The sequence below is a fragment of the Drosophila ananassae genome, chromosome XR (assembly GCF_017639315.1).
Source record: "Drosophila ananassae strain 14024-0371.13 chromosome XR, ASM1763931v2, whole genome shotgun sequence".
Classification (NCBI taxonomy): Eukaryota; Metazoa; Arthropoda; class Insecta; order Diptera; family Drosophilidae; genus Drosophila; species Drosophila ananassae.
In genome coordinates this window covers 13,248,081-13,264,228 of record NC_057932.1, presented here as the reverse complement: position 1 = coordinate 13,264,228, position 16,148 = coordinate 13,248,081, and the positions used below count along the sequence as shown (strand labels likewise).

Sequence of the window (16,148 nt, the reverse complement as noted above, 5' to 3'; positions counted from 1 at the left end):
CCGTTCTGTGGCATGCTGCAACTTTTGCCCAGGGCTCAGGTTTTTTGGGCAGCTGCCTCTGCCGCTGCCTCTGCCGCTGCCGCTGCATCAGTCGCTGCTAGCGTCGACGCCGGCAGAGCTAGCCATGCATATCAAAACAAGTTCCGTTCCACACAAATGCCAGCACGTTTCGAAATTGCCGACGCGTCCGTCGCAGTCGACGCATCATAACAATAACAAAAGCCCAACACCAGCAACATACATATCCACACACATACATACATACATATGTATGTACATACAACAGCAACGAAAACAACAAACAACAGCAACTCCAACAGAAGCGAGCAAACATTTGGGAGGGCAGAGCAACTACAGTCAACACTCGACACAAAGGAAGAGGCATATTGAAATATGTACCGATTTACCATTTTGTTTTAATTATTTTTTTTTTTTTAAAGGATTATTACTTATTTATTATTTATTATTTATGAAAAGACAATGCTGTTTCACTTACAAAAAATTTAATAAATTAAGAACTTACTTAATTTTTATCCTTAAATATGGATATATTTTTGAGTAAATATTTTAAATAATCATTATGTTATAAGTTTTATATTGAAAAAAAAATAATAATAATTCCCATTTGATTTATGTTTCTGATTAATTTGTATTAATATATTTTATTATTATTATTTATATTTATATTTTATTTTATTTTTATTTATTATTAATATATTTGCATCAGAATTCTCATTAAATAATATTATTTATATTTTATTACATAATAAAAATCTAAAAATTATCTTTAAAATTATAAAATTAAAATCTCTTTCTATACATAATATAATAATTTTATTATATTACAAAAATTATTTCTAGTCTCTGATCTAAAAAAAAAAACAAATTTTAATTTTTTTTAAGATTCCATCATCGAATATCCACTGTACGTGGTCGAAAAAGTGCACAAATAGTGGCAGCGACGTCCACTGAGGCAGAATCAAAAGGTGGTTGGGGGAGGGTGGCAATGGGCGATGGTCGATGGGAGTCAGGAAGAGGAAGAAGAGCGGCGGGGTGGGTAGGAAGCGGCGGCCGTGTTGCCGTGGAAGAAACAATGACGCAGCAAGCTGAGAAATGAGAATCAGAATGAGAACGAGTGTGAAGAAGCCCAGCATAAAAGCTGCGAAGGGAGAAGATGGAACTGAAGAAGAAGACGCAAAAGAGCGGCTCTGCAGCCAACATTGACGCTGGCAGCGGCAGAGGTAGCGAGACTGCAGCATCTTGGACTAGGGAACTAAACAAAAATATCTTACGGATACGTATTTAAGAATTGCAAAGTAAAAGGATAGGAAAAGCAAAGTTAGTAGACTTCTTAGCTTTTTTTAAATTTCTTAATTGTTTGACACACACATACATACATACATCCCGTTGTTATTGTTGTTATTTTCTTCCTGTTTCTTTTTCTTCGTACTGCACAAGCTCGAGAAGAGCAACAGACAACAACAACAACAACAACAATCGGGCAGACAACCAAACATGCGTGCCCACAGTTATGGTAATTTTTATAGCTCCAGTAAAACGAAGATGCAGTTTATGCAAATAATCGAATCAAATTGCATGACCATAATTTATAAACAAATAAATATTTATTATTATTTACAAACGGAATAGAGTGCAAAAATATGGAGTGGAGGTGTCTCGTGAGTGTTTGGTGTTATGTGTTATGACTTCTGCTGTACGAAGCGCACGCAACGCGTCACGTGCGCTCTCTTTGCGTCCAGCTCTTTTTTCTCTCGCGCTCCACTCCGCCTTACTCTTCTCGCGCCCCGCGTCACCCGCGCACTGGCTTGACGCGCTTTTGGCTCGTTTGCGCTCTCTCTCTCTCTCTCGCGCGGACCGTGCTCTCTTTTCGCGTTCGCTGCACTGTGTTATGTCGTTTCGCCTTTGTTGCTTCTGTTGTTGTTGTTGTTTTGCGAATGCTGCGCTGCCGCCAACAGCGACTGCGACGTCGGCCAGGCGGCAGCAGCAGCACCAGCAGCAGCAGTTAAAGTCATTGAGCTGCGGCCGCATTTAGTTTTCTGTCATGGCATAAGAAATACACAAAACAGACAAAAACAGAGCTAAAACCCGAAAACGGAATAAACTTCAAACCGAAACCAACAAATCGCTAGCTTTTTATTTTTTCACGTTAAGTGCAACTACACGTAGCAGCTAAAGAAAAAGAAGAAGAAGAAGAGTGTTTAATAATTCTAACGGTAAATAGTGAGCAAATTTCGGTGCAAAGTGCGAAAAGTTTTCTGCGAGTGTGTTGTGTGTGTTTTATTTTTTGTTTTTATTGTTTTTGCCTGGTACTTGAGGTTTGATGTGTGTGTTTACTGGATTTTTGCTTTGAATTTTTTTTGCATTGCATTTGGGATTTATTTTTTTTGTCAAGACCAGTTTTTGAATTTATTTTGTAAGCTTTGTTTTTAGCATGTGCTCTTTTTTGTGATTTTGGGATTGGGAAGAGTGTGAGAGAGAGAGAGGGTGGGGTTGGGTTTGGTTCTTTTTTTTTCTCCACGCCATCTGCCATGCACACAAAAACAAAAATAACAACAACACCGATTTTACAGAGGAGCGCGTGCTTTTTTTTCTGCCGTCTTTTGCCTTCTACACTTTTCGCCCCCACACACATACGCAAACAAAACAAAAAAAAAATAATAATAATAAGCAAGTTCCATGCTACGTGACTGTGCTGCGCTACGATTCTCTTTTGTGTGCTCTTAGCGCTGTTGCTCTTCTCTTGTGTTACCCTGTACGCGCAGAGGGTTGTATGCCGTTACTGGGAAGAGAGGTGATAATTAAAGTTTTTCCCGAAGTCAAGTCAGAAATTAAATTTCTCAGTAAATTAAGCATAAATTTATTTGAAAATGTATGCTTAAGAAGGGTGACACTGAAGAGATCTCATATACAGGGCATTAACCATTCGCGACACTCCATTACCGCGAGCCGTGTTCTCTTCGGCTTGAAGTCAGGGCTCTCGCGTGCTCCCGCTCTGCGTCGGCGGCGGCGGCGACAGCGAGGGCTCCGCTGCCTTGGCATTTTGTCAGCTCGCCTCATTTCTCATTTCCCGTTGTTTAGCCGTAGCGTGCGCGTCGCAGTCGCTGTCGCCGTCGACGTTGCGTCTAAAGTTGCGTCAGTTAAAAAAAAAAAATAAAATAATTAACAAAAATTCAAAAGCCAAAAAAACTTGACAATTTTTTTCGAGTTTATTTTTTTTCAACAAGTGCTTCACCAAAAAACCAACCCACAACCCAAAGTAGGTGAAATGGAGAATAAATAATAATGGAAAAAAAGTCATACTTTTGGCTTAGTATTTTAATACTCCCGCGTCAGCTCTCCTATATGTGTGTGTGTGTGTTTTGAGCTTTTTTTTTTTTTTTCTAGATGTCTCAGTAATATTATTTAAGCAAATAAACAAATTTTAAAAGATAATTGGTTATGGAGTGTGTAATGTCATACAAAATATGCTCAAGTTTTCATAAAAATTGCATTATTTTGTTCGAAGAAGGAAACTTCCTTTGAGAGCCACTTGCCAGGAAATAAAAAATTCTATTAATTTTCAAAAAGTTTGGGTGTTTGGGGAAAAATTACCAACACAAGTGTGTGTGTGCGAGAATGCCAGAGATTTTCCTCCTCCATTTTCGGCTATTTTTAAACGTTTATTTCGCGTGTGTGTGATGTCTCTGTGTTGTATTTGTTTCTTTTTTTTTTTTTTTTTGCACGCTTCATCACTCTTCATTTCAAAAAATTAGCAACAATAACACACATGACGAAAAGCGCCAACAAAAAAGAAGGAAAAGAAATGCAAAGAAAGTGCGTAGTGGGCGCACAGGGAAAAGCAGGAAGAGAACGGTCGAGAGAGAGACAGAGAGAGTGTAATGACATGAGAGTGGCAAAGAGAGAGAGAAGCCCAAAGCTTCAGAACTGTATTTTTGTTGTCTGTTTCTTTTGTTATTCTGTTTCTATTTCCTCCTTTTTGTTTCATTTTGATGATGATTTTCACCAAAAATTCACTTTCTTTTTGCTTGGCTCTCCGAAAGCTTTTTATTTATATTTTTTTTTAGTGAAATAGAGGGGAAATGGCATTTTTTAAATCACATTTGAGACCATACAAGTGTCCTTGAAACAGAAGAAATGTCCCTTTTTAAGAAATATTAAGTTACCTTGTTAACTCTTCTCGAGTGAATCGAGCAATCGGGCCTTAAATAGCTTCCTCGAATTACACATCTCTCTTTCTCCGTCTCCGTCTCTCTTTTTGCTTTTTGTTTTTTTTTTTCCTGTTCTTGGATCAAATCAACCGCAAAATGTTTCATTAATTTCTCAACCGCGTTCTCGCCTTCTTTCTCCTTTTCACCACTCACCTATTGCCTATTACCTTTTACCTTTTCAACTTTTGCATTTTGACTTTTGAGACTGGGTCTGAGTGTTTTATGTGATTATTTGATAGTGGATGGTGGATGGCGGATGAAGGGTGGCGGATGGTGGGGGGAATGGTAATCTCTTTCTTGCTTCGAGCCACCCCTCTTCCACGAGTCCTGTTCCGGTTTCCCTTCTCTTCCAAGTACAGGGGAGATTGCTTAAAGTGGCCTCTCCTCCAAAGTTTAAACTGGTATTTGTGGTTTTTTTTTTTTTGTACATTTTATCCCTCTTATCCCTGCTTCACTGTATCCCGTTTCTTTCACACGCTGGCTGGCCGAAGAAGAAAAGCCGAAAACCCAAAGCGAACCATGAATGCCTTACAATGGCCCGTTAGGGTATTTCTGGTCCTCGACTCCTGCTCTTGAAGCCCGACCCCTTGGGGTGGATTTCACCTACCCCCCATTATCCCCCCCCCCCCGTACCTTTACCTTACCGTTATTTTTTTTTTCTCCTTTTTATTTTTGGGGTCGATTTCTGGCTTGCGTTTCAGGTAGTCGTAGGAATATGATATACACTGATATATATTTATATTTAATGTCGAAATTTTAGATTGGTTTGAGGTTGCGTGGGTGTCTCAGGCAATTACTGCGATTTTCCTCGAAACACAATACTCTTTTGTTGAAAGGTCAGCTCTGGAGGTTGGGAGGGTTTCTATTTCAAGGATCTTTCATGCTTTGTGTGTCAATGGCTTCTAAATTAATAAATATAATTATTTTTTAATGTCAACTCTCTTAAAGGCCATCATACACATTTTTTCCAAATTTCATTACATTTAAGAGGCTTTTTCTCGAAAAATAATTGAATGTTAGGGTATTACAGCATTCGACTTGCCCGCAATTCCCATTCACGTACTTTTTTTTTTTGCCATTGTCGGTCCATTTAAAGCGATTTCGATTTGAATATTTAATAGAATTTGCCACGCGCCGCAGGATTTCTCTCTTCCCGGCCGCCCACTCTTCTGTTTTGCTCTCACCTCCTAAACTCTGGCTGACGGCGAACATGTCACCCCGAAAAACAAAACAAACCTCGAAAATGAGGATGGAGATAATGATACCCATTACTAGAAGAATTACTACAAATATCTAAAAGAGAGAGTAATTTAAATTTAAAATAACGATAAAAATATAAAATAATAATAGTAATATTAAGTAGTGTTATAGTCCAAAACAAGTAACTCCCTTGTAACCCTCTCATACCTCTTAAATCAGAACAAAAGAGACTCGTCCGATAACTGACAAATCCCTCTTCCAAAGTGATAACGGAGATAATCCAATTGCTGATAAAGGGTATTTATTGGCAAGAATGTGTGCGTGGGCAGAGTGTGATAATGAGGGGGCTGGGATGTAAAGTGGGCGGAGACAGGAGAAAGGCTAGAGAGAGAGGGAGGGAGAGAGAGAGGTTGGCCATCAAAAACGCGTTTAATGTCAAGGCAGCGTCATTCGAAGGACTTTTCGAAGCTCTCTTCGCCGCTCTCAATCTATCAAATCGCTCCGCTCTCTCTTTTTTTGTTTTTGGCGGCGAGACAACAAAAGCAATTGAGAGTGGCGTTCGTGAGAGAGGGAGCCAGCCAGCTGCTGTGTAAATAACGCCGGCTGCAACTCGACTCTCCTGCCGCTTGCTCTCTCTCTTTTGCTGGCGACCCTTGACCTTTTATATCAATTATGACAACAACAACAACAGCAACAGCAAAGACAATGCACCATTATGTTCTCTCTTCAATGGCTTTGCCCCTCAGTTGAATGCCCCAAACACACACACACACACACACACACACATTCGAATGAAAAACCAGCAGCTGACGGAAAAGTAAAGATGAAAAGGAAGAGAGGGAGAAGCTGCGCGCACGCGCCAATCGTTCTTTTTTCATCAATTCTTTTATTTTTCTTACTTTCTTCCGCCCCCGCATTCCGTTTTATGTTCTGTTTATTTCATTTGATTAGTTCCATCTCTCTCTCTTCCGACTGCAACTTGTTGGTTGGGGCTGCCGCTTCTCTTCTTCTTCAATCATCTGCCTCTGCCCCCTTCCCTTTCCCCCATATATTTTTAGTCCCGTTCTTTCCGTATTTATTTGTTTGTTTGTTTTTTCTGTGGCCTCTGTTTTTTTTTGTATTTTGTTGTTGTTTCTTCTGCCGCTGTCGCCACGCAGCTGTGCACAATTAGCGCAAAAAAGCAAAGGAAAAGCAAAAACAAAGGCAAATGCAACAGCTGCTGATGATGATGATGACTTTATGAAAATTAAGAGAGGGGGAGAGAGAGAAAAGCTATGCAAAATATACGGACAATATAGTTCAAAGAGAAATATTATGAAATATTATTTATGGCTCTTTTAAAGAAAGTTTTTTGTTTATTTTTATACTATTTTGATATTTATTTTTTATTATGAAATATTTTTTTTATGAATTGCTTACTAAAACTTAACTTTTTTTACAGTTTACCCAACAAACACCAAAATTAAAACTGCAACCTCCACCGAAGCTAAACAAACAAAAAAAAACTTAAACTGCAAAAAAGAGCTAAAAATTACAGCAGCTAAATAAAAAAAAACCATCATCGAGAAACAAAAACTTTTCAACAAACATTACGTTCTACGAAAAGCCAACAACAAACAGCAACAACAACTCTTGCAACAAGCAACCATCACAGTCAAGAAGTAACAGAAACAGCAACAACTACCGCTCCACATCACAACTGTAAAGTGCCGCGATTACAACAACAAAGCTCCTCAACTCCCACTCGCCAGCGCTCTTTCTCCGCTCTCTCTCTCTGTGTGTCGCTCTCTCTCACCTGAACAAACGTGTCGCTGTCTGTGTAAGCGTCGTGCTTTCGTACTGTGCGTGTGTGTTTGTGTGCGTGTATTGGCCGTGCCGTGCGTAATTCGTGTGCAGGTGTGCGTGAGAGCCAGAGTCAGCAAGAGAGAGAGCGTGTGCGTTGTTGTTGTATGCTATGTCAGGGAGCGGGGGCATCAATACGCTCCTTCGGGCGGCTTACTTTATCGAGCAGAATGAGAAGCTCCCGCAGGCGGGAGGCGGCAACGGTGTCGTCGGAGTGGGCGTGGCCCTGCCCCAGCATCTGCCGCAACAGCCGACGCTGCACTGCTCTCTAACCAACGGAAAAACAATTTCCATCATCAACAACAACAACAATAACAATAGCACCAACATCAACAACAACAACAGCACGAGTCAGCTGAATAGGAACAGCAGCAGCAGCAGCAGCAGTAACGGTATTATTGCCGCCACACCATCATCGCTAACGAACGGAAATGGAAGTGGAAGTGGAAGTGGCAGCAACGGGATCGGGGTAGTAGGGATCTTCGGCAACGTAAACGGTCTAACCAATGGCCACTGCAGCACGCGCAGCGCTTTGACCGGCGGCGTGGCAGAGGAGTACGTCATCGGTGGCAGCGCTGCCACCAACGGGCACACCGAAGGTCGCACCATCATCTCGGGTAAGTCCCTCAAAAGGCCCCAAACTTATGACTCTTTCAAAAATCACTCACTATCGAATTCAAGCAATTCGGTATTTTTAAATAAAATGTTGATATTTTAAGTTTTAATTCAAAACTTCAAAAAACAAAAATGAAACTATAAAAAAATAAGTAATATTATCATATATTTAAATTTAAAAATTATTTATAAAACTAAAAAATCAACTTAATTTAAAAATATCGATTTAAAAATAAACACTAACATGGTCATAATCATCCCCCATATTAATCACGACTTCCCGAATTTTCCGTCCAAGTGTTGCTATTTAACTGCCCGCCGCTGTTGCCCGAGGCTCTCTTGTAACAGTTTTCTTTTCAAGTGCAGCAACAACAACAACAACTAGAATCAGCCGCTGTTGACTGCGCTTCACTGTTCTGCTCTGCTGCTAACTGTTAACTGTTGTTGGTGGGGCTCGTCCAGGCGACCAAAGTTTCAAAAAGAAAATGCCATTCCATTGTGGATTCTAATGCTTGTGTTCTAATCATTCACTTTTGTCGCCTGTCGATGCTTGCCTGGGGGGAAATTGGTTCTTATTTTCTTGTCGCCTGCACTTTTGGGGCCACGGGTGTGTGATAATAAAAAACTCAATTAGAGATATCGTAAAACTGACCAATTTATGATTGATTTGCAAGTGGAGCCAAAAAGTGGTGCGATTGCAAAAATAGGTATTTTCAATGCAACATTTTTTGTCTCTTTATTTTTCATTTTGATAATGACGCTCTTGTCGCCTTCTCCTCCAAAAACAAAAAAGCACAAACAAAAAAAATAATGTTTTTCCATTGGCTTTTGCTGCGCTGCATTTAAACTTGTTTTGACCTTGTTTGCGACGCCAACGCAGACGTCGACTCCACTTTGCGTGGGCGCGCACTGTACCGAAAAAGAAACAAAAAAATAAATAAATAAATGGAATAAATATAAAATAAAATAAAAACCCCAATAAGCAACAAAAAGACCACTCTTTTTTCATCAACTTTGTTGCTTCTCCCTCACTGGCTCTCTCTGTTTCTCGCTCTCTTGGCACAGGTTGCAAGCGTGGCAAGCAGCAGGTACTGTTATATTTTTAGCGCGCTCTGCTGCCGCGGTCGACGTCAGCGTCGCTGTCCAATTGGCATGTGCTAAATTGTCGTTGTTGTTATTGTTATTTCTTCTTCTTGTGCTTTTTGTTTCTGTTGCCTTGACTAACATACAACAAAAACTCTACAACAAAAAAAAGCCTAGTTAAAAATTCTCAAAAATATTTAGTTTGAAATTTATTTTTTACTGTATCTTGTGTATTTGTTTTCCCTTGCTTTGCTGTGCTCGTTTCATCTTTTTTTTTCCCCCCAAAATTTGTATTTTTTTTTTCATCAACACTCGCTTTTTTTTGTTTGTGTTTTCGCCTTTGTCATGCGCTTATTCGTTTTTTTTTCGCACGTACGCTTGTACTTGTTGCTGTTGTTGTTGTTTGGGGTCACGTCATGTTGTGGCTCTTTTTCTCTCCCCCTGGTGCTCGTTCTCTTTTCCGCACAAATTAGTCATAGCTTGCAAGGAGAGAGGGCAAAAAATAACAAAGAGCAACGGAGTGCAAGTTAGCCCACGTGAACAGCCACTCTCTTAATTTTGTTTTTGTTGTCTCCAAGCTCTCTTACGGCAGCTCTTTCTGTTTTTTGGATGGTGCTCTTGTTTTTTTTCTCTTCTGCCTGCTGTAAGACAAAGTCAATGAACTTTGTACGCATTTTTTGTTGTTTTTGTCGGGTGCCTGTTTTTTCGTGCCCATTTCATATATTATTACTTGGCCTTTCTTTTATGTTTTATGTTTATTTTCTTCACACTTGTACATTTCATTTGTTATTGTAGTATTTTTCATTTTTATTTTTGTTTTTTGTATTTTGCGTTACATGTGTAATATTTGGACAGCTGTGTCTTTTGTTTTGGCAGCCTCTCTTTCTTGCTTTCTTTCTTTCTCTTTTCGCCTTGGTTCTCTGGGTTCCTGTTTTTGGGGTTTCCTTTTTCCTGTTGTCTTTTTTTTTGTCACTATCAGCTGAGCTTACTTAATTATTTTTAGAATTTAAAAATAATAAAGCTTCTAAGGGTCTAGGAATTTAGGAAAATAAAAATAATAATACAGACTTGAGCGCCAAAAAGCAGGCCACAAAAAAGTTCATTTTTCCCCTCTATCCTAAGAAAAAAGAATGGAGAAAAATCACTTTACTGTAATATGCAAAAATATGCAGCATTTGTTTGTTGTTGTTTGTCCTCCAAGCGATTTGCATTTTCTCTCGTAAATGCAAATTTTTCGCAACTCTGATTTTCTTCGATTCTCCGTCCACCGTCGATTCTTCATTCGGGCTCGAGTCGCGGACGGGAAAACGGCGATTTTCCGATACATTTATTTCTCTCGTTCAGCTAGTAGTTTTTCTTTTTTTTTTTTTTTACCGTAATACTTTGTACGATGCGGCACGATAATAACCAACAACAACAACAAAAGGATCAACTTATCACCGAATTGCTGAAACATCTGAGTGCTTTGCAAAGTTTGCTGCTCGAACAGCAGAAGCAACAACAAACACTGAACAAGAAACGCTCTGAAGAGCCATCCTCGCCCAAAAAGAAGTGGATACATAGGCATTACTGTTATGGTATGACACTGTACCGGGAGATGAGTTACAAACAGGGCGTATGAGTGATTTATTTCTGAAATCCAACAAAAAAAAAATGCCACTTTTTTGCCCACAACTGTCGCATGTGGGTCGCATGATTTTATTTATTTTTATTATTATTATTCCCACATTTTTTTTTATTGTTTGTGAGAGAGAGTGTGCGATAACGGGGGTTAACTACAGTTTGCCGCCTTTGTTGTGTGCTGGCTGTGTTGTCTGTTGCAGCCACGTGCGCTTCCATCACGTGGCACTGTGATGTGTGGGCGTTACACCAAACATATTGAAAAGGGGAAAGGGCTGGGTAAGGGGGCAGCATGTGTAATCAGTTGGAAAAGAGAAAACAAAGAGACGGCTGCAGTAGAAGCGAGAAGAGAGAGAAAGAGTCCCGTTTCGGCTCTAATAAGTATGCTACAAAAAAGGGTTTAAAAATGAGACAAAAAAAGGAAGATTTTGCAAAGAATATTAAATTGAAAGTGAATGGGAAAAAACGGTTTTCTTTAAAGAGTTTTAATGTTAAAGAAAATCAGAAAAATGATTTCAAAACAAAATCTAAATTAAAACATGATCAAACATGATTAAAATTGACTTTAAAAGCTTGATTTGTGCAATTTTAGTGACGAATGTTAAAGAATTTAAAAACTATGTTACATAAGGCTCTAAAAAATCTTTGCAATTGTTTTTTTTTAACTAAATCTTAAAGTAAATAAAAAAATTACATAATATAAAATATAAAATTATGTAATATAAAATATAAAATTAGGTAATATAAAATATAAAATTATACAATATTATATAACTATATAATATTTAGAGCTCTTGCTGATAACTCTCTTGATGTTGCTTTACCGCATTCGTGTTTTTGTGGCAAATTCAATCCCTTTCCTGCGGTCTGCCACACGTGTCTCACTTTTCCTAAGGGGTACACCTAACTAAAAATAAAAAAAAAAAAAAAAAAACAGAAAAAAAATGACTAAGGGAAATAAATCATTAATATTGCATACAAAATGCGATTCGCTGCTACTGTTTTTCCTTTTATTTGAACGTTTTTCCCTCTTTTCCGTTGTGAGGTTGGGCTGTCGGATTTGTTTCAATGGAAGTTCGCATTGGGTTTTCCACGAATGCGTAATTAATTCATTACTAACACACGCACACACGCATACCCCCACCACCCACTAATCATGTATAATTAACCCACTAAAGGACCTTCATCGAGCTCTGATTGCTGCCTTCTGCCTTTGTTGCCTTTGTTGCTTGTTGGTTGTGTTTTGTGTGTTGTCTTTAACCCGAATTAATTTACATTCATTAAATATTTGTTTTGTTTCGTTGTGCTGCGAGCCCTTTGTGTTCTGATTTATTTAAATTTAATTTTAGTTTTTGTTTTCCGTTTCGCATTTTGTGGTTTTAAGTTGGAATAATTACAGGAAGCTTTGCGAAATTCAATTAAAACACAATTAACAAGATACACTCATTAATTATTATCCGATTTTTTTTTAGGAATTTAAATGTAAAAGCCAAGTAATCTGAAATTAGGGAATTATTTGAAATAAAATAATTAAAGTTTATCAGAATTGTGTCATATTTTTGGTAATAGTTCAATAGATGGATAAGATTAAATAAATAATTAAAAAAACTATTCAATAAACTCTTAAAATAAACAGAAATAAACAAAGCAATTCAATCGAAATTAAATTAAAATATTTGTAAAATAGTAACTAAATGAATTATTCATTAAATAAATATTAAATAAATGAAATGAATTTTTTTTAAAATATACCTCAAATTGTTTAGTCTGAATTGTACTTTTTGCTTAAATTTTTTGTTTTTTTAATTATTCCTAAAATATTATAATAAAAATACAAAAAAAGACAAATTGAAAGTCTATAAATATTATATATATGTTAAAGTAAAAACACCGTAGTATAGACACTAATAAATTAATAAATTAATTTTTCATTTTTTTATAATTATTTAAATAACGAAACTATTGGCTTTGTTAATATTGCTAATATATGTTAAAAAAAAAATGGTTCTTTTTTATAATATTTTTTTTGACAATAGTATTTTTAATAAGTTTTTAAAGGCCTTAAAATGTATTTTTTTTTAAATACAATTCTTCTTTTTATTAACTAACGAACTAAATAATTGTTTTTTTTTTTAAAATATTAAATTATATAAAAATTAGATATATTTTTTGTTTTTAAACATTTTTTTGAATTGTTCAAAATTTACAAAACAAAAACGCATAATAATTTTTTATTAAATTTTGAATTTTTGATAAGATGTGCCTTCCCGATAAGAAATCCGGGCAGAAGAATGTGTTCTTGGGGCTATGGGGGGTTCTCGCAGTAACTAGGACCCAGTTCATTAGCACTTCACCCCCTCATTTGCATTTTCCCATCCACTCTCCTCGACATTTTCTTTTCATTTCCCTTTCCCGCCACAATTTATGATTTTCTTCTGATTTTCTGTTTTCTGTTTTCTGTTTTCTGATTTTTTCGTTTCGCGCACACTGTTTGGCTTGAAATAGAGGACGATAGCTCCTCGAGCAACAGAACCATCCACCACCCCCCGCAACATGCAACAGGCAGAGCAGCGGCCGCAGCGGCAACAACAGCAGGGGCAGGAGCAGGAGCAGGAGCAGGTGCTGGAGCAAGGGCAGGAGGAGGAACTGGAAGCAATTCCCCAAGCTCTTCCGGCACTGCCTCGCCCTCCTCCTCCGCCTCAGCATGTCCGCCGTCGCCCCTTGTGATCGGTTCCCCTTTCTTGATAGCTGCGGCAGTTGAGTCCGCAGCCGCAGAGGCAGGGACAGGGGCAGGGGCAGTGGCAGTGGCAGGGACAGGGGCAGCTACACGTGCAACATCCGCCACCGCAAATGTGCCAGCTTCGACCACTCAGAAGCACAAACTGGCCACCCTGGTGGAGATACCGGAAAAGTATCTCCACCTGCACCTGAACGATGATGTCAAGTCCAGATATCACGCCGGCATGGAGAGATTCGACCAGTGCTGGTCGGCCGCCTCGCAGCCGCGGCAGCACTTGGGCCTGGGAAAGTCGAGCATCACCCTCACCCCGCCCCCGATGCCCACGCGGAAAGTGGGCGACACGCGCACCCGCTCCTACTCACTCTCCTCCCATAAATTTTCAGCTCCTGGCCACCAGCAGGAGGCGCACCACTTTCAGGCCGGCCACCTGGGCGCCTACGTCCGGAGCGGCAGTGGCGGCGCCAGCACCGCCCTGCCCTACCGCCCGATGATCAACGTCCACACGATCGCCGCCGCCACCGCTGCGGCCGCCGGGGCGGGAGCGATACCGGGCGCCGGAGTGGGAGCAGTTACTGGTCCCGCCGCCATCAACGTCGCCTCCTCCGCCCCCGCCGGCTCCCAGCTGACCGCCCACACTCAACCCGCCCACTTGGGACGAAGGCGCACCACCAGTTCCAACAGCAATGGGTGAGTTTTCATTTTCTAACAATTTAAGTTTAAATAATTTGATAGAATTAATAAAAATTATATATTTTATTAATTATTATTTATTATTATTATATTAAATATATTAAATATTATTTATTAAATTATATATTAAAAAGGGATACAAAATTTCTTGATTAAAATGTTTTATGAGTCTATTATTAAGTCTATTAAGGACTCATAGTCCTTATCTGAGCAACAAAATTCTTGCTCCTTGTCTTTATTCTCCTCTTTTTTCGAGCCGTACATTGTACGGCAGCTCCCTCGGGTGCCGCACGAAAAAGTTTTAGTTCGTAGAGAAGGAATATTAAAAAAAAACAGTATTAAGATTAATTTTTATTTCACAAAAAAAGAATAAAAAACCTTAATGTGAACACTTTTGTTCAACTAAATACAAAAAATTTCAATAACTTAAAAATAAATATCCTTAAAGAACTACAGATGACAGATGTGATAAAATCATTAATATTAAATATAATTAAAGACTGCCCATTAAAATTTTAATAGAGAAACTAAACATATTCCTGTTCCTTTCAGAGCTGGCACTCGGGAAGTGCACAACAAGCTGGAGAAGAACCGTCGTGCCCAGTTAAAGGAGTGCTACGACCAGCTGAAGAAGGAGCTTCCCATGAAGGACGAGGACCGCAAGAAGACCTCCAACTTGATTATACTCGACACGGCCCACAAATATGTCAAGGTGAGTGCTTGAAACAGTAAAGGAACAGTGAAGAGGCTTGCTTTTGGGAGGAACTTGAGTCTGAAGACATACAAGTGGCAGCTTTTCATATTTTATTAAAAATATTCAAAGGGATCTTCATAAAGTTGAGAGATCAAATGAGAAAATGGAACAGAGATATGTCGATCTTGGTCTTAGGGAAGGTATTTAAGGAGTTTTCAAAGCTACATAACTCTTTCAGAATAAAGCGACATGATCCCATTAATAAAACAGATACATTTCAATTACATTTTATAGCAACTTGTTCTAAAAAATTAAAAATGTTAAAAAAAATGATCAAAGATATGTCGTTCTTGGTCTTTGGAGTAGCTCCATATGACATCAGAAAACTAGAAAAAAGGATACATTTCAATTATATTTTATAGAAAATTATTAGATTAGATCAAAAGATAAAAAAAAAAGAAGATAAATATGTCGTTTTTCAGATAGTCAGATAGATATGTAGCTCTAAAAATATGTAGCTCATAACTTTTGAAAACAACATAATTTGTAACAGAAAAAAGGTTACGTAATTGTGTTTTCCATGCCCTTTTAACAAAAACATTAAGATTATATTTTATAAACGATTATTAGATCAAATGAGAAAATGCCATAAATATGTCGTTCTTAGTTTCTTGAATATATGTCGTTTTAAATTTTTGAAAACGACATAGCTCCGCCAAAAGAAAATCAACCTAGGACCTTACTATTTATTAAAAATTATAACATTTTCATATTCATTCTTGATATCTTTTTGCAGCAATTGACGGCGCGTAATCGCGAACAAGAGGCGGAGGTGGAGCTTTTGGCGAAGCAGAAAATCGAGCTGCAGAAGCGACTGAGCGACATCAGCAAGCGACTCAACCTTCAGAGGGACACGCCAACCGACCAGCAGCAGCAGCAGCAGCAGCAACAGAGCATTCCACAAACCGACAAAGGTGTGTCTCGATCCGATCTTGATTCGATTTTCCTTGGAAGCCATGAAAAAAGCGGCGGCATTTGCATGACTCTCCTCCAGAATGTGGATCAAGTTTTGCATACGCTTGGAAATGGGGGACCTTGCCGCGATTGTTATGCAATTTAATTCACTCCCACACTCCCGCACTCCCCCACTTCCACTCACCACCCACATCGGCGATCTCTGTTGCGTTTAAAACTGAATCCGTTTTGTTGTTTTCCTTTCCAGCCGTTTGCCTGGCCACCAACGCCACATCCACATCCACATCCACGCCCACCACCACCGGAGCAGGAGCAGGAGCAGCCGGCGCCGCAGGACCACAGCATCTGACAACAGCATCCAGTGGTCGCAACGGCACCACCACCATCCTGTTCGAGGCAGCCACCGTCTGTGCCACTGGGGTAAGGATCCGTGTGCTCCATGTGGCTGGCAACACAAGCC

General features: G+C 39.0%; 1 protein-coding gene across 4 annotated transcripts in view; it reads left to right on the top strand.

Annotated features, from left to right (window-relative positions):
- Positions 1 to 16,148, top strand: part of LOC6505300 (uncharacterized protein DDB_G0271670) — a 49,625-nt gene that overhangs the window by 27,330 nt on the left and 6,147 nt on the right. Inside the window, exons 1-6 of one of the 4 annotated variants that reach the window (XM_044717442.1) lie at positions 1,968 to 2,234; positions 6,871 to 7,888; positions 13,095 to 14,016; positions 14,572 to 14,731; positions 15,510 to 15,687; positions 15,936 to 16,108. In XM_044717442.1, coding sequence (XP_044573377.1) covers positions 7,384 to 7,888; positions 13,095 to 14,016; positions 14,572 to 14,731; positions 15,510 to 15,687; positions 15,936 to 16,108 — 1,938 coding nt within the window. In that variant the 5' untranslated portion in view covers positions 1,968 to 2,234; positions 6,871 to 7,383. Of the gene's footprint in view, positions 1 to 1,967; positions 2,235 to 3,050; positions 3,278 to 6,870; positions 7,889 to 13,094; positions 14,017 to 14,571; positions 14,732 to 15,509; positions 15,688 to 15,935; positions 16,109 to 16,148 lie in introns of those variants that run through there. The other 3 variants (XM_001965679.4, XM_044717441.1, XM_032451927.2) reach the window with 3 other exon arrangements.